Raw genomic sequence first — 20,622 nt, forward strand, 5'->3', positions numbered from 1 at the left:
ACTGATCTCCACTCCAACCTTGAATGAACAGACTGACTGAACCTGAGAATAAACTCCGTCAGTCAGTCAGTCATCACCATCACACTCAGCACAGATTCACAGATCAATCTATTTAGTTATTTAAAAGGGATTTTTTTACCTTTATAAAAAACAAATATTCCGCTCTGTGTTGTTTACTCTACTGTTTTCCTCTGAGTGTAACTGTGAGTGAGTGAACTGTAATCCGGTTCTGTTTCTGACAACAAATATGTGGCACCACTGAACTCACATCACCCAAATTTAAACATTAATTAATTTATTTTAAATTAATTTTTAGTAACATTTTCCAAATTAAGTGACCAGATATTCACAAATCTGTAAATATCGTTTTCCAACTTTTATTTCATGATCTGTATAATGAATACAAATCATATTTAAAACATAAACATTTTAGAAAACATAATATTTTGCAATTTTATGTCATAACTGCAGCACACTGACATCATAGGGGCTTTTTACTTTTTGCTTGATTCTCTGAAATCTTACAACAAAAAGACTGAAGTAAAGAATAAACAGTTAAAAGTGATTCAAACTCCTTTATTTCTGAATAAAAAAAGGTAAATGATACAGAAACATGTGGAGAGACGTATTAAAAAAAACTTTAAAATAGAAAAATGAGTAATTTCTGTTTTGCTGTATCGTATAAAGAGCAACATCCGATCAATCAATTACATGAATATTGTTTATCTGCGTAATTTAATGTCTGATTTCTGAGAATGATCCATCACCATGGAAACAGGGCTCTGAATGTAAGCAAAATGTAAATCTAATAAGAACCGAAGCGTCCAAAATTAAATGTACGCTGGCATTTTAGTACAGATATTATTTAAATCTAAAGCAACAGAGGCGCCACTTAACTGTTAATATCATAAAGAGCGAATCAGCTCTAATATTCTAATATATAATTATTATTAATGCACTTGAACGCATGCTGTTCTGCAGCACAACAAAGATACGCAAACAAACTGCAGCGCTGAACCTGAATTAGATTAGAGCATCAGATAAACGCAGGAACAGATCAGTGTTTTAGCTTCATTTGATCAGAAAATAATAAAAATAAATAATCTGAATGTGCAGAGATTATTAATCTGACCTCAATCTGAAAGATAAACAAACTTAAGTGAAATTAGACGCTGCACGCCGAGATTACGACAGAATAATAATCTCATTAGCAAACAGAACCGTAAAGCAGCACCGAAGCGTAACGTCGGAAGACGAGTTTAGAGTTTTTACGCCACCGAGTGACGAGGAACCCGCGGCAGGTTCTCTATTCTACCACAAACACGCTCAGCGTTAGGGTTCCCTCTCGGGCTCCTCTACGATTGGACGAGGTTTGTCTTCATCCTCCGTCCAGAAGGTCCAGCAGACAGTCATTGGAGTCCCACCTCATGGAGACCTGGATCTCCGTCAGGATGTGGGGGTCTGCCCCCCCCGTCACCATCCACTCCTGCTGGGTCACCGCAGGTTCACGTACAGAGCCAGAGAGACCACCACAGCGGTCAGGATCAGAAACGGCAGCCAGGTCTTCAGAAAGCCAGCACAGCTACAGAGAACCGACACAGAGGAGAACATAAAACGTCAAACTAGAGAACAGATACAGAGAACAGAAGAGAGAATAACGTCTGAGAGCTGGAGAAAAACTTTACTAATTTAATTAAAAGCTTTCATTACAAACTAGAACAGAGCATTTCCTGATAAAATGAACGTGCAGCTGAACCTTCTTCCTAGCGGTTGCTAAGGTATAAGGGTTGGTTGCTAATGTGTTGCTAAGCGGTTGCTACGGTTGCTAATGTGTTGCTAGGTGATTGCTAAGGTATAACGGTTGGTTGCTAATGTGTTGCTAGGCGGTTGCAATGATTTGTTTGTAAGGGGTTGCGAAGTGGTTGACTGTTGTTGTGTAAAATGCATGGGAGTCTATGGGAGGAACGAGGGATGAAAAAAGGACACAGAGAGGAGTGCAGGTCAGTATGACTGTGGATTAGAGCTTGAGGATCTGCCCTGAGTGAAGACACGTACTTTGGTGGCTGTCATGTAAAGGAAATAATAGGGCTTGGATGAGGGTGGAAATGAATGGGACTCTATGGGAGAAACAAGGGATGAAAAAAAGACAAACAGATGAGTGCGGGTTAGAATAACAGTGAATTCGTACTTGGGGGCCTGCCCTGAGATCTGTATACAAAACAAAGTATTTCAGTTGAGCAGAAGTACAGCAGATGGATGTGCAATTTTACGTCAGATAAAAAAGCTGCACAGAAGCATTAAAGAAAATTATATTCTATATTATTATAGCGTAACAGTCCGAGTGAACAGTACAGCGTTTATCATTCTTTTGCTTTAATGACAGTGAGCAGTCGAGCCGACTCGACTCTGATCACCAACAGAGACAGAATCCTCTGATCAGCAGATCAAACACAACTGAGAGTCTGAACTCCAGCTTCACTGAAGAGATCAGACTGAAAACTGAGCTTTTGGAACAAACAGCTCAACACGATCAGCTCCACAGGTGTGTTAGAGGTGCAGTGTGTCAGATTTAGGAGGATCTATTATTCAATAGAATATAGTAACAAAACCATGAGTTTATTAATGTATAATCAGCTGTAATTATGAATCTTTGTGTTCTTGTTATCTTATAATGAGCCCTTCATATCTACATAGTGAGCGGCTCCTCTTCAACAGAGGCCGCCATGTTTCTACAGTAGCTCAGAGTGGACAAGCCAAACACTGACTCTACTGCACACTTGGAAAGGGAGGGGTGAGGGAGGGGGATTCAGCTGGTTGCTGATCTGCAACTCAGCCACAAAATGACACTAAATCTTACTGCACCTTTAAATTTAAATAGTTTATTAATTGAATTACTTTTTCAAAATTCTAAAACTTTGTTGTTTACTTCCAGATTGAAATGAAGTATCTCAGATTTTCGATGTGCTCTCAGACTTTAGAACCTCACTGTGTACAGAAGAAAAGAGAGCACAAAATCTCAGATCAGACATACAAGTTTCAGTACTTAATTCATTCTGTATTTATTTCGTTATTCTGTCAGCTGCTTGTAAGATGTAAATGTATAATTGATTCATTGGAATTCACCATCACACTCCACCTCCAGCGTCCTACTGCTTTTTACAGTTAAACAGCCCGAAGGCAGCTTAATGTGGTTTAGTTCAGTCGGTCTGTAAAGTGTTTCACTGCATGTCTTTTTTGCTGAATTGTGTTGTGTTAGTTTCTGGCTGATTCAAGTTTAGTTGTTTTGAAAAGCTCACTTACAGGCCACTGCACACCTGACACGCCACGTCCCAAAATTCCAAACCATTGTTTTAATGGAGGTGCACACCAGTTCCAACTACGAGCATTGTTCAATTACTCAGCTCGCCAATCAGCATCTTACCACAAATACATTAAATTGAACCACCAAGAGACACAGAGACACAGAGAGGCACACTGAGACACAGAGAGACACACTGAGACACAGACAGGCACACTGAGACACAGAGAGACACACTGAGACACAGAGAGACACAGGAGATCACATGTAGCAGCCAGTCTTATGGAAGAACAGATCAGTGCTAATAGTCTGTTACCTTTCATGTTCCTAATCCAGTCTTTCTTTCAGCTCCAGAACGTTGAGACTGAAGCAGCCGTCAGTGCAGGAGAGTAAAAATGAACATGAACTTAACGTTTATCGGTTCTCCCTGTTAGCGTTCTACAGCAGCGCTCTGCTACGTGACGCTTTGTGATGCTGCGCTGGGCTGTGCAGTGTCCGCTGTGCATTTAGGGCCAACAGCGGGTTCTGAACGTGATGAAGTCCTGCGATCAGACACTTAGCAACCAGAGCTCAAAGAACTATAAGAATTATAAAAAAAATATGAAATATGAAATATACTGTTTTCTCAGCTAAACACTCCACACACGACTCACTTCCTCTCTTTGATTCTGAAATGTTCTTGTGTTCTTGTTGTGGTTCTAGGTTTACAGTGCAGTTACAGTGTTATCATCAGAGTGGAGATATTCTGTACGTTGTTGTTTTAGACCAGCTTTACTGGTTTATCTGACATGAACGTTTAGTGAAACTGCAGTGAACATCACAGAGTTATTATCAGCAAACCTGCTATCCGACTCGACACACAGTAACAGGAAGTCTGTAAGAGAAGATCTTCTGTTCCTGCAGATCCTCAACGGACTGAGAGGAAATCAGCTGGATGTGAGACGGTGGAGAAGCAGTGACGGTGGTGTAAATCTTGCTTTAGCAGAGGATCAGAACTGGATCAGCTCAAATTCAGCCAGTTGAAAGTGTTCTGATAATGTAACAATTGCGCTACCACCATTTTGGTCGGCAACTTCAAGTTCACTCAGCACACGACTTTAAACACTCTTTAAATATCATTTTAAAGCATATTAACTGATATGATGAGTTTATTGCCTTGATTTTATTTGATTGGTTACTGTATTGATAACAAATGAAAGCTGAAATCTAAACAGCTGAGATTTCCCGCTGTGTTACTAGCACCTCGTCCCAAACCGCATATTAGCTCACTAAATAGTGTGTAAAAATAGTGCATATCCCATTAGAAGTGCACTCATTAGTGCAGTGGGTGAAGTACAGAAGTGTGTGGTTTGGGACGCGGCGTTAGATCAGCCAGTGAGACGCGATCAACAGCTGCTCTGCTGTGCTGCTTGTTAGCTGCTCATTAAACACCTCCAAGAGGAAATTTGAGGGGTTTGATAATTAAGGAGCTTTTATTGACATAATTTAATGTATTTATTTAGGTAAATAAATACATTTATTGAGATAAATTAATTCATCCTCCTGCAGGGCTGTATTTGCAGTAACGGTGATGAGATGAGCTCCATCAGAGCACAGAGTTACAGCTCATCCACCAACATGGAGACAAGGAGTTCTTAATGAGGTGATACTGTACTATAAACAGTAATCTATTAAAATATTCCCAGACTGACTCCAATCCTGATCTTTTGTTCATTCCCTATCGTCCCTTTCTGGCAGCCACTAGTTAGCGCTTAGCTAGCACGTTGTAGCAAAGCGGTGCTATTAGTAGGAGCCAATCCTCTCCTTTTTCCTCAGTAGGATCATACAATCTACACAGTCGAGTCACATTAATATGACCACCAGCTAATATCCAGAATAACCGCCGTGTGCAGCATGGACAGCAGCCAGACAGGCTGGGAGTGACTCAGTAAGGTCCTGGTAGGTTGTCACAGGTATCTGGAGCCATGCTAACTGCAGTGCATCCCACAGCTGCTGGAGGGGGTGTGGGGGAGAATCCATAGAGTAAACACGATGATTGAGGCGGTCCCACAGATGCTCAATTGGGTTCAAGCGTTGTACTTGGAAGTCCTGGTCATGTGTTTCCAATGAATGTCAGACATTTCTAGCCGTGTGATGTGTCGCACTGTCTTGCTGGAAGAGCCCATCTGCCCCAGGGAAGACAATCAGCATGTATGGGTGTACATGATCAGCAAGGATGGATTCATTCCCAAATCAGTTAAGAGTGCCTTCCACTTGGATGAGTGAGCCCAGAGAATGCCACGAAAACACTCCCCAGACCACTGGTCACAGTAATGTGACTTGACTGTGTATCATTCCTAAATTATTATCATGATTCACATTCCTGTTATAAAAGTGTTCAATATGTAAATGAGCTGAATATTAGCACTATAATTGAATACGGTCTCTCACTGAATCAGTTTTAACTAGAAGCTTGAACTGCTGCTTTAATTCCGTCTATAATCCTCGTCTATTACTGTCGCTCAGCCGCGTCTCCTGAAGCTCATCTCATACTGAGATGTGATGATGTTCACTTTAATAATTATACGCAGCGACTCAGTAAAGATGGAGAATCTTCTTTATCTCCATTTCTGCTCTCAATTTCAGCCCATCATGCTAATCTGTCGACATGTGGAACCAGACTGTGCAGAGGAGAGAACATCACTCAGAAACGGACACACAAAACTTCCTGATATTCAAAGTTCCTCTGATGATTTCTTCACTGAATTTCCTTTTTCAACATTCAGCTGAAGAAGTGATCAAACTCGAGTCTGATAATCTCACTGTCCAGAAGAAGAAGTGGAATAAATAATCTGTCTGAGAATAAACGTTCTTTATGGATAAAACTACGGATGCATGATGATATGGGAATAATTCAGGTTTCAGCAGATATTTGCTTTTAAAAGAAGACAGATTTGAGTGATATAAACTGATATTTGATGTATTTATTGTAGGAGAATGTTAATGTTACTGCACTAAAATATCTGTATTTTATTTATTTTACTGCTTATACAGTCCTGCTCACCATTATTGGCACCCCTTCCTTTTTTGCATAACCTGTACAATATCTTCAGAAATAAATGTAAATGTACCAAAGTTATATCTTCAGGATTTTTTCATTGGAGGTCCAAAGTAATACAACAAAAAAAACATTGTTTTTCAACTTGCATGTTGCAATTTTAAAGAAGAAACAGAATAAACAGCATGTGCAGCAATAAAGGCACCCCTTGTTAATATTTGGTTGCACACCCTTTGGCTGTGATGACAGCCTCCAAACGTTTCTTGTAGCCATCTATAAGCTTCTTGCACTTCTCAGCTGGTATTTTTTCCCACTCTTCCTTTGCAGTTTGTTCAAGCTCTTGAATGTTTGCAGGATTCTTTTTCCCAATGGCAGATTTCAACTCACCCCAAAGATTTTCAATGGGAATGAGGTCAGGACTCATTGCTGGCCATTTTAAAACAGTCCATTTTTTCCTTTTAAACCATTCCCATGTACTTTTGGATGTGTGCTTTGGGTCATTGTCTTGCTGGAATACCCATGATCTTCGGCTCAAACCAAGTTTTCTTACACTGGGTAGGACATTTCGCTCTAAAATCTCTTGATAATTCTCTGATTTCATAATTCCTGTGATACGGTCAAGGCCTCCAGTACCAGACGCAGCAAAGCAACCCCACAGCATTATGGATCCTCCACCATGCTTAACTGTTGGTAGGGTGTTCTTTTCCTTATAAGCTTCATTGCGCCGTCTGTAAACAAACTGTTGCTTTGCATTGCCAAAAAGCTCTATTTTTGTTTCATCTGTCCACAAAACATTGTCCCAGAATGATTGTGGTTTGTCAAGGTACTCTTTGGCAAAGATCAGTCGTTCCTTTTTATGTCTTTTCTTTAGCAATGGTTTCTTCCTTGGCCTTCGCCCATAAAGCTCTGCATGGTTTAGTGTGCGGCGTATGGTACTTGTTGAAACCATGACCCCAGACTGTTCCAGGTTGGCCTTCAGTTCTTTGGATGTTTGCCTTGGTGTTTTTTCCACCATTCGCACCAACCTTCGAAGACTTCTCTTGTCAATTTTCCTCTTTCCCTCACGTCCAGGGAGGTTCTTGACAGTTCCATGCTTGGCAAACTTCTTAATAACATTGCGCACTGTTGAAACTGGGATACCAAGGTCTTTGGAGATGGCCTTATACCCTTTGGAAGTCTTCTGTTTGCTAATAATAGCACTTCTGATGTCCTCAGACAGCTCCTTTGTCTTCACCATTGCAACAAATGAACATGGCCCAACGTATGGCTTTTTAAAACCCTGAAGTCATCATTCATTGGCTAATTCATGTCACATGGGCACTGAATTTGTCACAGGTGATTATCATTTGCGATTTACCACAGGTGAGTGAAAATGTGTTTCCATACTAATTTAATGTAAAGGGTGCCAATACCAGTGTCACAGCAAGCTTTAGGTTTTTTCTGTTTTTCCCTCACATTGTTTTTTGTTTTAAATTGTTGTTTATAGTTTGCTCTTTTGTTTTAAATATGAGTGCTCTATACAAAAAAACTGTTTCAGTTGATTAATTTTTTCAGGGGATATTCCACAATATGTACTTAAACTTCATGGGTGCCAATAATGATGAGCAGGACTGTATAACTTCACAAACAGATTTATTTCTATGTCTTTCTATTTCTATTTAATGATGGTGCAGGTAGATTCAGTGCAGTGAGTAGTGCATCACACCCAAACGCACCAAATACAATTTAGACTTTGAGTCTATTTTTGCTGCTTGCTGTAAATGCTTCACTTCTAAAGGCATGTAGAAAACAGACCTGCTGCATTTTTCACTCGTAACTGGTGTGAAAACAAAACGTCAAACTTCTTGTTAGAAGCAAACTTGTTATAAGCTAATTAGTGCTGTTGATATTTTATGTCAGTGTGCGATTAGCTAACGAGACATTACCGGGATAAAAGTACTTCAGTATTGAAGAATTAATGAACAATGTTGTGATGATACAAACATCAAACAAACTTTACTGCAACTAACCAAGTCTACGGAAACTGGATTAGTAACTACAGCTACCTGGTTGATTATCAGCCCACTCTGAGATCCAGCACTGAGCCACACAGGCCTTTAGGGGGCGCTGCTAGAATGTACTACCTTAATCTCTGAATCAGCTTCCTGGAAGACCCCACCTACATACAGGTGTTCCAGCATTCCACACTCTGAAAAAAGATGGTGCTTCAAGGGTTCTTTAGTAAAAAAAAAAATGGTTCTAAATAGAACCATGAACACTCAACCCACTGCATTATTAAAGGTTCTTTGCATGGTGAAATCGTTCTTCAGATTGATGGAGAATGTACTGTAGATGGTTCTATATAGAAGCTTTTTGAAAAAAAGTTCTATATAGCACACATGCTACGGTGACATTGTCCATCAGTCTGAAGAACCATTTCACCATGCAAAGAACCTTTAATAATGCAGTGGGTTGAGTGTTCATGGTTCTATTTAGAACCATTTTTTTTTTTACTAAAGAACCCTTGAAGCACCATCATGCAGAGGGTTCTCTGAGTGTTTATGGTTCTATGTAAAACTATTTTCTTTACTACAGAACCCTTAAAGAACTGTCTCTTTTAAGAGTGTACAGCCTTATCAAACAGAACCGAACAAGCAGAGCACACTGACCTCAGAGCAGCGTATTCGTGTAAAGTACGTTAGCTCAGCGCAAAGAGTCGTAACTTAGCAACCGGACTGCTCTCTGTTCTGGAGAACCGAAAGTTCCTCTGCTCAGACTTTTGGTTCTCCAGAGCGGAGAGCATTTTGGAGATGCAGTTCTATATGGGAGAGGACAAACTTATCCTTCTGATGTTTGCTGGGACCCAAAGGTCCAGTTAGCTTGGATCCTCCTATGCTAACCACAGAGGCAACAGTGATGGTGGAGTGAAGTTCACACAAATCAGACAGTGGATGAATAAACCAATCGCTTTCTTGCTGTCAGGAAAATCTTGTTTGGTGATGAGTGGTGATGTAATCCTGCAGGTAATCACCATTTTTATAATGTTCCTGTAAACAGAGAACCCTGAGGGCAGGGGTGCCCAATCCTGATCCTGGAGATCTTCCACCCTGCAGAGTTTATCTTTACTCCTAATCTAACACACCTGATCCAGGAAACGAAGTTCAGGAACTTCTGAATATTAGAGCCAGGTGTGCTGGATCTGAACTCTGCCTGACACAGCTGCCTACAAACCATAGAAATGGACCTTAAACAGAAGTGAGGACCCTGTTGGGGTTCATCCTAAAGTTAGGACAGGATTTAGGAGGTTTAGTCTAGTTAGGATGTTTGTGTGATGCTGTTTTCTTATCTGGAGTTCATGATGAGGTTATGAAGTTAGGAACTGTTATTCTGGAACAGCTACTGTCCGAAATTCAGTCCGTACTGAGGTCGTCATGGAGACTAAACACATCAGATTTCAAAGTTATGGAGTTTCTGTAATATGACTTCAGGTTACATGTTGTAGTCACAGCCCAAATCTGCTGCTGATCCTGAAGAACACTAAACTCAGGAAGGTTCCAAGTGAAGCTGTTGAGACTCTGACCTGACGTGTTTTCCGTGGATGAGCGCGAGCAGACAGAGGTTCACCATGTTCCACGAGGTGCTGTTGTCATAGCGCATCAGGTTCAGCGCCATGGCAACATGAGAGTGACAGTTGTCACAGCAGAGGTTGTGCTGAGGAGAGAATGCAGTGAGCCGTAAGACGAAGAGCAGACGAACTTTCACAATAAGAGCTCACGGTCAGAAAATAAGCTAAACGGACTGTTTACCATTCTGTGTTTATACTCCTCTGAGGCGTCGTGAACTGCCGTGTCCCAGGCGTTGGAGCCACTGGTGTACACTTTACTCACATCCAGCATCCAGTACCTGTTCAAACACACCTTTACATCAACACCACCTCACACACACACACTGACCTGCACAGACCTTCTGCTGAATCAGCTCACACTGACATAAAACTGTTAAAAACAACTAAGTATTTTAGAGCTCAGATATCAACAGTGATTCAGTTCTGATCTATTTATCCCAAGACATTAATAGAGACAGTAACAAACCACATACATACAATCATTTATAGAGTTCTTTCTATTGGGAGTGTCTGTCCCAAACCCTAACCCTAAACCCTAACCCTAAACCATAACCCCTAAACTTACACTTCTGAAAAAAAACATTTTTATTTTGTTATTTTTTAAAAGTGAAGCTGAAAGATTAAGATTTGTCATGAGTTTAATTTCTAAATAAAAACACTTTCAAAAAACGCTCATCACTACTGAAACACAGTTTCAGTCTGTAGGCGGAGTCTTATTTTAGCCATGCCCCTGCATTTCAGAGCAGGAAGTGAGGCTGCATCCCTGTCCCTCATGGTGAGCAGTTAGATCCCATTGTTTTGAAGTAAATGAGTCCCAAAGTCTGAAAATCAGTGTGGAACATTAAGAATCATCATATTTTCTGCAGTTCAGCACTTTTTAGTGTTTTAATGTAAAATATGATGATTTTCTGTGTGAACAGCTGTTCAAAGCTGTGTTTGCTGGTCTGTACTGGCTGAGTTTCTGAGCTCAGAATGAGCTAAAACTGTCACTGAAACAGTCACTACTGAAACAGTCACTACTGAAACAGACACTACTGAAACAGGCACTACTGGAACAGACACTACTGAAACAGTCACTACTGAAACAGACACTACAGAAACAGGCACTACTGACACATTTGGTCCAGTCAGGTAGAGTTATGATTGTTTTGGTAGAGACTAAATGGAATGTTCAATCATTAGTTTTAATAAAATAATCATTATTAAGGTTTAGAGTCACTCAGCGCAAAAGGATTTTAGTCTAAAGTCCATGATCAGTTAAAGTCTGTACTGTGTGTTTAACTCTGAGGCTGATCCCGTTCAGTACAGTGATCTGTGAGCTGTACAGCTGCTGTAGTTACACTATTAGAAATACGCTGTAGCTGTGAAACCCTGCAGTGAACATTCAGAACAGACCTGAATCTCCCTCTTATGCTGAGCCACTGAATGGAAAAGCTGCTTTATAATTCTGCTGAATAACCTTCAGTTACACAATCTGAGGACTGTTCGTCCTTGTAGGCTTTCAGAAAAGACTATAAAACTCTGTGGGAAAGCGTCCCGTATGAACTCAATTAACTTACTTTGTTGGTCTTCCAAAAGCCATGTTGTCCTCCTGCAACAGAACACAGAGCCACAGATGGTTATGAATTCACTATTTTATGATAGTTTTGAGAACTTAAACTCCATTCATGGTGGAGGGATACATGCAGGGCACTGTGAGGCAAAATAGTCCCCAAAGAAAACTTATTATTTCAGATTTTCCACTATTTTCCATCATCAACATTCCATATGAACTCAGAAGACTCGTGTAGGTTCACTGGTGGTTCTGGATAGTAAATAAAATGTCTATATTTGTGTTGTAGTCATGGCGACCCCTGGTTCCCATCACCACCACTGTAAAGACACCTGAACCATTTCACACCAAACCACTCTGAACCTCTCTGTTTATAACTCACACACTGAGTTTTTACAAAATGATGAAATTTTTCTTTATCACTCATAAATTGCTGAGCTATCATATCTTTACTTCCAAAGCAGCTCTGCCCTTGATGTTGTTTATCCAGAGACTTCAACAGTCTGATGTCAGTCTATCTGAAATGCGGTCTGCAGAGGTGAGTTTAGTGCACTTAAGCGCTCAGTGGCCCGAGTCACATCAGGTCAACTATCCTCTCCTCTCACATTACAGCAGAGGATTCAGTTCAGGCCGTCAGCGCTGATCTCCATTCAGCGCACTGAGGCTCTCAGAGCTGCAGGAACCCCCTCCAGACAGGATCTCGCTGTGTGAGCAGCTTTAATGTGATTCTGTGGACGTTACGATTCTCTGTATCTGCATTTCATACAGAAACTGCCTCTTATAAGAGTTCACTCCTCCAGCGGTCACTGCAGATATCCAGCAGGTCTTCAGGCCTTAAGAGCTCATCAGATACCCGATATCATCCAGGACCAGTAGCAGAGAGGAGACGGAGAGCGCTGAGCTGCTCCTGTTAGAGATCTGCTCTCTGAACCTGTTATAGATTTCCTTTTTCAGTCTAGCAGCTTCTCGCAGTGCAGAGCTGAACTTTATGTGGATCCTGAGGGAGCAGAGCTGCAGTAGAGCAGGAGCAATGAGCAGCGTAACGAGGCCACCAGGCAGGGAGATCAATAAAGAGGAACACTCTCCACTCGATTACGCTGCACACTGAGAGTCTGTGATCAGTTTCTGATCAGTTATATGAGTCTGATCACCCTGCACTCACTGATCAGCGAATCTCTCTGTGGTTGATTACTCTGATTAAACTTCCTGAAGTCTATTAGAAATAAGGCCAGTTCTGTTTTCTACACATTATTATCTGACATTTCTTTATTAATACAATATCAGATCTACTGAAGCGACTCACCGATACGAAGTACGGTCCAGCAAAGTCTCGAATCACCCCTGTAGATGTGCAGATCCCCATGTGTCCGATGAACGGAAACAGCCATCTGAAACGTCCATCAGAAAAGAGCGTTAAACTCAGAGTAGAGGTTAAATTCTTCACGCTGTGATTATGTCTCTGTGTTTAGTCGTTACTGTGGGACACAGTGAGCACAGACAACTCGATAAATACTGCTTACTTTAACACTGTAGCACCAAAACCCACCACAGCCTACAGAGCGGTCACTAACTCTCCTGAAGATCGACCGTCCTGCAGGTTCCACCACCAACTCAAATCTGAGAGTCACATCTTACATCAGTCAGATCCCTCAGACCATTAACATGTTCAATACAATTTCTACAGCGCTGTACAAACATTACACACCCTTTAATTATTTAAATGCATTTAAATTTACAGCTAAATCTACTTTCAGTGTTCAGTGAGTCTCTCTCTCCCTTTATTCCAGCTTCCGTTCTTTTCAGGAGACTCACTTTCAGCTCCTCAAAGAATCTGCAGACACACCTCCAAAGTTCAGTCTTAGAAGCTGGTTGATCATTTTCTGCTTTTATGCTCCAAAAACGAATTCAGGCTCATCAGTTCAGAAAATGTTACTGCTCAGACGTCCAGTTTCAGAGCAGATGTTCTTCTGCTGGCTGTGTTCACATTATTAGGCTGAATCTGATTTTCTGCCTTAATGTTTTTTTAGAGCAGTGTGAACACAATTCTGATCTTTTCAATTGAAATTTGATCCAATTTCATATATGTTCCTGAGTCAGATAATAATATAATAATTTGAAAGGACCAAATCATGGGAAACTGAAATTTTAATTCAGATTGACATCCGATTTGTGGCCTCAATGAGAACGCTGTGCAGACGGCATCATTCAGTGTTAACTGACCTGACAGCACTTAATAACAACAACAACAACAATAATAATAATAATAATAATAATAATAATAAACTGGTAGTAACTGGTGAGAAGCCATGTTTACAGCAGGTTAATGAATGTGTTGATGTGCTTTTTTAATGCGGGAATATAAAATCGGATCTGGTGAAAAGTGTAAACAGAATCCAGATACGATCCAACTCTAAAGACAGGTTAAAGCAGAATGTAAACAAACTCTAATATACCATCATTCAGCTAATCGAGCAGTCCTGAGGGGACGATCAGATCAGGAGTGTCCAGTCTCGCCTGCTGAGGGTCAGTGCGGCTCCAGGTTTTCATTCCGAAGCAGAAGAACCTGATCAGCTGTTCGGAACCGAGACTGAGCAAGCGAGTGGAATCAGATGAGCTCTGTGTCTCAAAACCTGCAGCCACATCTGCTCTCTGTGGATGAGACTGGACACTCTGACGGGTCATGGGGGGTCAGTCAGGGTCAGAACTGAAGTCTGCAGGAGGCATATCTCCGGGAGCACAGCTGGTCTGAAAGCTCAGAACTCTTCACAGCTAACGTCATCAGAGAGCTGCAGTCCAGCCGAGCGTCCTTCACACCATCATCACACGACTGGAATTCGTCCAGAACTGCGCATTCAGATCCACGTTCATTCAGAAATCACGTCCGGCGGCGAACAGCGCAGTCGGAGAGCGATGGAGACGCTGAAGGTGCGTGAACATGAGGTTCAGATGCATTTTATATGTGGTTGTAATAATTATCAGGTTTAATATTCAGGAGCCGGACTCATAAAAGTGTCTTAAGACAGAAAATCTCCTTAAATGTCTTATTTAACTTCATTCTTAAGAAGAAAGTTATGAAAAATTATTATTCTTGAAAAAAATGAATTCTCTTATTTTTTCATTAACTCTTTTCTTAAGAGTGATTCTAAGAACAAGTGTTATTCTTGAAAACATTCTGTTCTTAAATGTTTCTGAACCTTCTGACAGTCTCTCTCTGTCTCAGGCTGATTTAATGAGGATATTGTCCTGTTGGCTGTTTTTTCCTCCATTAGCTTCAGATCTTATTTGCAAATTTTTTTTAAACACTTGGTTTGACATTTCTCCTCCATTTTGCTCCTCTGAGTGGATTAAACTAAATAACGGAAATAACAGTTAATACACATTTAAAATGTATCTTGTGTTTACGGTATGATGTAAACTGCAGCAGAGCCGACATTAGAGAACAATGGAGATTTATATTAGTAAATATTAAGGAAATTATATAGAATATATTTAGAGAATATCTGAAATCTTAAAGTTTTTTTGAGAACCGCATTTAATACATTCATATGAACTTCTTAGAGTTTGTCTTAAGAACCTTCGCAAGTTTTTTTTTGAGAACATTTTGGTGAATCCGGCCCTGATTCTGCAGTTCAGTCTGTGTTACTGTGATATAATTAACTCTTTAAGGTCGACACAAAAAATAAGCTGTTGTTTAGTTTCTTTTGACACGTAAAGAATCTAAGAAAGCTGAAAACGTTCAGGTTATTATTTAGTCACAAAATATATACATCAGTTGTGCTCTGTTGTTACTCTGTTTAAAGCTGCACTATGTAAGATTTGTGTTGTTAAAACTGAAATAAGTGTCGTTACTGAGTGAGGAGAATATAAACAGGCTAAAATATGCTGAGTGTGTTCTGCTGTGAGTCGCCTGTAAAGCCTGAAATAATCATTTAAAAGTCAGAGGCGTCGAGTTTTTCACACCACGTCGTACGTCTTTACGTATTAACGTCACACACAGACTCTAAAAGAAGGTCCGGCTCGATGTTTCGGCCTCAAATGATCTCAGAATCAACATCATACTGATGAATATCTGATGACAATAGTAGATCATTCACTCACATCCTCAGAAGACGCTCCTTCACCAAGTTTAGACTAAGTTCTCTCTGATTCTCCTTCAGTCATCAGATTCATGCACTCAGGTAAGAAGCACAACCCACACTACAGAACGTTCCTCCACACACAAACAGCTGAACACTGAGCTCTCGGTATCTGAGTGGAACAACAGAGGAACGTGTTTTATACAGACACAGAAACTCTGCAGCTCTCAGAGATCTGATTACACTCGCTGGACGTTCAGAGGACAATATGATGATATTTTATCTTTATCGTGAAAAAATGTATTATTGTGATACACATTATGGTTTTGGGAGCAACTGTGGATTCATCAATAATTAAAGATCACTGACCAACCACATGATTCATTAAACACAACAGAATTACTCCTGTTCAACTCTTAAAAAAGAGGGTTCTTCAAAGGTTCTTTAGTTAAGAAAGTGATTCTATAAAGAATCATGAAGAGTCAAAGAACGCTTGCATGATTAAATGGTTCTCTGCATGGTGATATGGTTCTTCAAATTGATAGGGAATGTGTTGTATATGGTTCTATATAGCACTTTTTTGAAAATGGTTCTATGTAGCGCCAAAAAGGGTTCTACTATTGTTAAAAGCCAAAGATCCCTTTTTGGTACTATGTAGAACCCTTTTTTCTAAGAGTAGAGAATCTGAAAAGCTGAATAAGAGTTTTAATGGTGCTGTTTGAATGTGGCTCTAACACTGCGCTGCATCTGTTTGTCTGAGTATCGTGATACATTTTGTTTATCATAAAAATATATTGTAATATGATCATTTTTGCCATATCGCCCACCCCTTGTTTCACTCTGTCATCATGTGACTGTCAGTTTAAATCCCAGCAATGATGCACGTAGCGATATGTCGGTCGTCCTCCAAAACACTGAGAGGAGCCTGAGCCACCTGGAGTTCCTGGATTCTGCCCTAAATAACGTCACTGAGGAACCAGCTGAAGCTTCTTCACCCTAAACTGGAGCAGGGCAGCCGCTCCACACCGTCCTGTTCCGGATATATTAATCTCCACTCGCTTTCTGGACGCTGCTGCTGACCCACATACAGGAGAGCAGCACTGAGAGACGGAGCTTAACAGAAAAACGTTCACACGCAGATATTAACATCTTTACTGATGTGGAGAAACTCAACCTGCCAACCTGCATCCCAGACAAACTCACATCAATAATGCAGGCAGTCAGTCCTGATCACACCGCGCGGCTTGAGAGAGCGGCGGGAACGCAGGGAAAACATGCTACAGTGACACTGCACTGCTGCAGGAACCTCATATCAAACAGAGAGAACGTCAGAACTCTGAACATCAACAATGACAACATTAAACACTGAGAGAACAGAAACTCAGTGGAGGCCAGCGAAGATGAGAGAAGATGAGAGGAGATCAGAGGAGATGAGAGATCCAGCCTGCTGCAGAGTTCATACGGTCTTCACTCAGAGGAGCTCAGAATTACATCATTTCTGACCTCAGCACAAAGTGGGAAAATACGGACGCCTCTGTGAAGGGAAGTATTGTGAGCATCACGCGAGTGGACAGTGACAGTGTTACAGCTTAAACAGCCGCTGCGTCTGTGTGGACGGAGCTGAAGATCATCTCAGTTAAAAAGAGACGCGCTTCTTCATCACTGCTGACGCTGCTGATCTGACGTCTTACTCTGAGCTCAGAGTCCAGAGTTCAGAACATCATCCCTACTTTCCGAACAGGATTCCAGCTGAGATTATTGATCATGTTACGTCTCATACGTGTATGTATGTATGTATGTCTGTGGGTCATTCTCAGCACTGCAGTAACAATGACGTGGTGGTGGAGTGTTAGTGTGCGTTGTGCTGGTCTGAGTCGATCAGACACAGCAGTGCTGCTGGAGTTTTTAACTGTGTCCACTCACTGTCCACTCTATTAGACACTCCTACCTTGTCAGTCCACCTTGTAGATGTAAAGTCAGAGACGTTAGCTCATCTGCTGCTGCACAGTTTGTGTCGGTCATCCTCTAGTCCTTCATCAGTGGTCACAGGACGCTGCCCACAGGACGCTGTTGGCTGGATATTTTTGGTTGGTGGACTATTCTCAGTCCAGCAGTGACACTGAGGTGTTTAAAAACTCCAGCAGCACTGCTGTGTCTGATCCACTCAGACCAGCACAACACACACTAACACACCACCGTCAGTGTTACTGCAGTACTGAGAATGATCCACCACCCAAATAGTACCTGGGGGTCCTGACCACTGAAGAACAGGGTAAAGGGGGGCAAACAAAGTATGCAGAGAAACAGATGGACTACAGTCTGTAACTGTAGAACTACAAAGTGCACCTATATAGTAAGTGGAGCTGATAAAATGGACAATGAGTGTAGAAACAAGGAGGTTGTTATGCCTGATCGGTGTATATATGTATGTGTATGTATGTATGTATATGTATGCATTGTCACTGCTGGAACAAACCTCGTTCCTCCAAACTTCCATAACTTTACAGGAGAAAGAATGTAACCAGATTTTTTAACACAATCTAAATGGCAGCAGGGCTTTTTAAATTATGCAAAAAAATGAAAAGGTGACAGTGGAAAAATATAAACAGAGTAAAACAGTTTTGAGAAGATTTTAGTCCAAATCATATTTTTAAACTCCATTCATGGTGGAGGGATACATGCAGGGCGCTGTGAGGCAAAATAGTCCCCAAAGAAAACTTATTATTTCAGATTTTCCACTATTTTCCATCATCAACATTCCATATAAACTCAGAAGACTCGTGTAGGTTCACTGGTGGTTCTGGATAGTAAATAAAATGTCTATATTTGTGTTGTAGTCATGGCGACCCCTGGTTCCCATCACCACCACTGTAAAGACATCTGAGTGTGTAAGTTTCTCTAAAACAGAGCGTTTCACACCAAACTGCTCTGTTTGGCTTTGTTTACATCTCAGTCACTGGATTATGGGGGAATTTTGAAAATCGGGTGGAGTTCCTCTTTAAGTGGACTGAGAAGGTTTAATGTCCTGAGAAGTGTCGATGTTCTGAGTATAAAAAGGTTCTACGTGTTCCTCTCTGACGGAGAACCAGGTCGGTTCTCTAAACCAGATCAGTTCGTTACCTTCGCGCGAGAGTCACGAGCTCTGCGGGGGTGAAATGAGTGAAATCGAACCGAATAAACTCACGATAAAACGGGGATCGGAGTCCAGACGATGCAGTAGGGGTACCGGCTCGAGTTCGGGTCGATCTTCTCCGCAGCGATCTGGTAGTTCTTCATGGATTCTGTCTCCACATCCGCCATCACATCTCCTTCATCTGCTCCGCGGCGCTCCGTCGGCTTCCTCTCCGCCACACTCGCCGCACAACTCCGCGCTCCACCTTAAACCGCGCGGCGCTCACATTCTGACGCCTCCGGCTCTGTAATGTAGTGGCCGCGCTGTTTAAGGTGGAACGGAGAGTTAGAATGAGAAACTAACTTCAGTCTCGTCGTTCCGCTTCCGTTCAGCCTCGCGCTTCCGGGGCCGAGCAGAGAGTAACATAATAAGATGAATTATTAAAAATGTACTTGAATGAAAAATAAAATTATGAATGAAAATGTCTATAAATAGTCAGTGACTGTATAATAATCAGTCTGCGGGTCTGAGAGCTTCACTACATACAGAGTCAGAGGCTAAAATAGTTCACTGTTTTGTTTTTGTGACTGCACTGATAACATTTTTTATGGGATTAGGATATTATATTATTTTGTATTATATTATATTATATTATATTATATTATTTTGTATTATATTATATTATATTATATTATATTATTTTGTATTATATATTTGTATTTTATATTATATTATATTATACCTTCACAGTTATATTTAAATGCTATTATATTGAGACAGTTATATCATAAAGTGTTGTGGTCTGGGTGATATTGACAGATTTAATTATCATCATTTTATTTGTTTATTGAAGTCTGGGTTCATTATTATTAGAGCTGGGCGATATGTCAGAAATATTGTAATATTTCAGGAAATTTTTACGATACACAATGTATCACAATATTTATTTTTTTAAACATCTGATCAGAGAAAAAAGAGCCAGTAGAGCTACTTAAAAAAAAAAATACTATCAAAAACTGAACACGGTGATCTTTATTCAGTATTTGTCACTAAATCCAGTTAAACTGGACTAATTTTACTCTCTTTATAATGGAACATGTAGTTGGTCAGTGACTACAAGCACTGACGATAAACACCATATGATCAGAAAAGCATACTGTATTGTATTGTGCCATAATTAATCAAGATAACGATATATATTGTCATATTGTCCATATCTAATTGCTATTAATACTATTATTACTATTAGGAATGGAAACTGAGTCAGCCTGGGTTCCACCCTTCGTGTGATCAGATGCTGTCTAACCTAAATATTCTGGCTCATTAATTCATTAATGTTAATTATCTACACTCCACACTGAACCTGACTGCACTGTCTGCAACACTGATCCTGCTGTTATTTCTGGACTGTAACTTTGACTGGACCTATCTGTGTTTGTGTGTATTAAAGAGGAATGCGATCTGTGATCTGCTGATACATCATATCTGTGAAAAACAATTAAAAGTGCTCATAAAATGCTATTATTACTATCACTGTAAGAGCTAGAGCTTCAGGTCAGGCCATAGAGGTCAAAACTCACTCAATGAGGCATTAAACACAGACATACTAACTACAATGCTAATTTTTGTCCCTGTGGGATTGTAATAGCATGTTAACACTAAGCTAATGGTAGTGTACATTAACATTTTTCAGCCAGTCTGGATGAAACACTGACATATGAAGCTTGTAAAAGTCATTTCATCTGTTTTATCTGAAGCTTATAATAGATATAATAGATAGGTATGTAGAACCTCCATAAAGCTCTTTTCTTACCATCCTACTGTAAACCAATTATGTTGGTAGTTAATCTAATGTGTAAGGCCTTCAGTCCAGCTCCTGAAGTCCTAACCAATAAGAGAGCAGCTCAGCTGTACCTACCTAGAAACTGCAGAGAGAATAATCT

General features: G+C 40.6%; 1 protein-coding gene across 2 annotated transcripts; it reads right to left on the reverse strand.

The window, feature by feature from the left end:
• Positions 1-560: 560 nt before the first annotated feature.
• tmem222b (transmembrane protein 222b) lies at positions 561-18,996 on the reverse strand. Of its 2 annotated transcripts, XM_036562584.1 has the most exons (6): positions 18,752-18,993; positions 12,795-12,879; positions 11,499-11,530; positions 10,121-10,217; positions 9,895-10,025; positions 561-1,582 (listed from the first exon to the last, which is right to left on the reverse strand). In XM_036562584.1, the coding sequence occupies exons 1-6, from the start codon at positions 18,865-18,867 to the stop codon at positions 1,495-1,497; spliced, it is 549 nt and encodes a 182-aa protein (XP_036418477.1). In that variant the 5' UTR covers positions 18,868-18,993; the 3' UTR covers positions 561-1,494. The 2 variants fall into 2 exon arrangements, with proteins under 2 accessions (XP_036418477.1, XP_036418478.1); XM_036562585.1 differs by lacking the exon at positions 9,895-10,025 and having other exon boundaries at positions 18,752-18,996.
• Positions 18,997-20,622: the final 1,626 nt, after the last annotated feature.

Source organism: Colossoma macropomum, unplaced genomic scaffold (genome assembly GCF_904425465.1).
Source record: "Colossoma macropomum unplaced genomic scaffold, Colossoma_macropomum, whole genome shotgun sequence".
Taxonomy (NCBI): domain Eukaryota; kingdom Metazoa; phylum Chordata; class Actinopteri; order Characiformes; family Serrasalmidae; genus Colossoma; species Colossoma macropomum.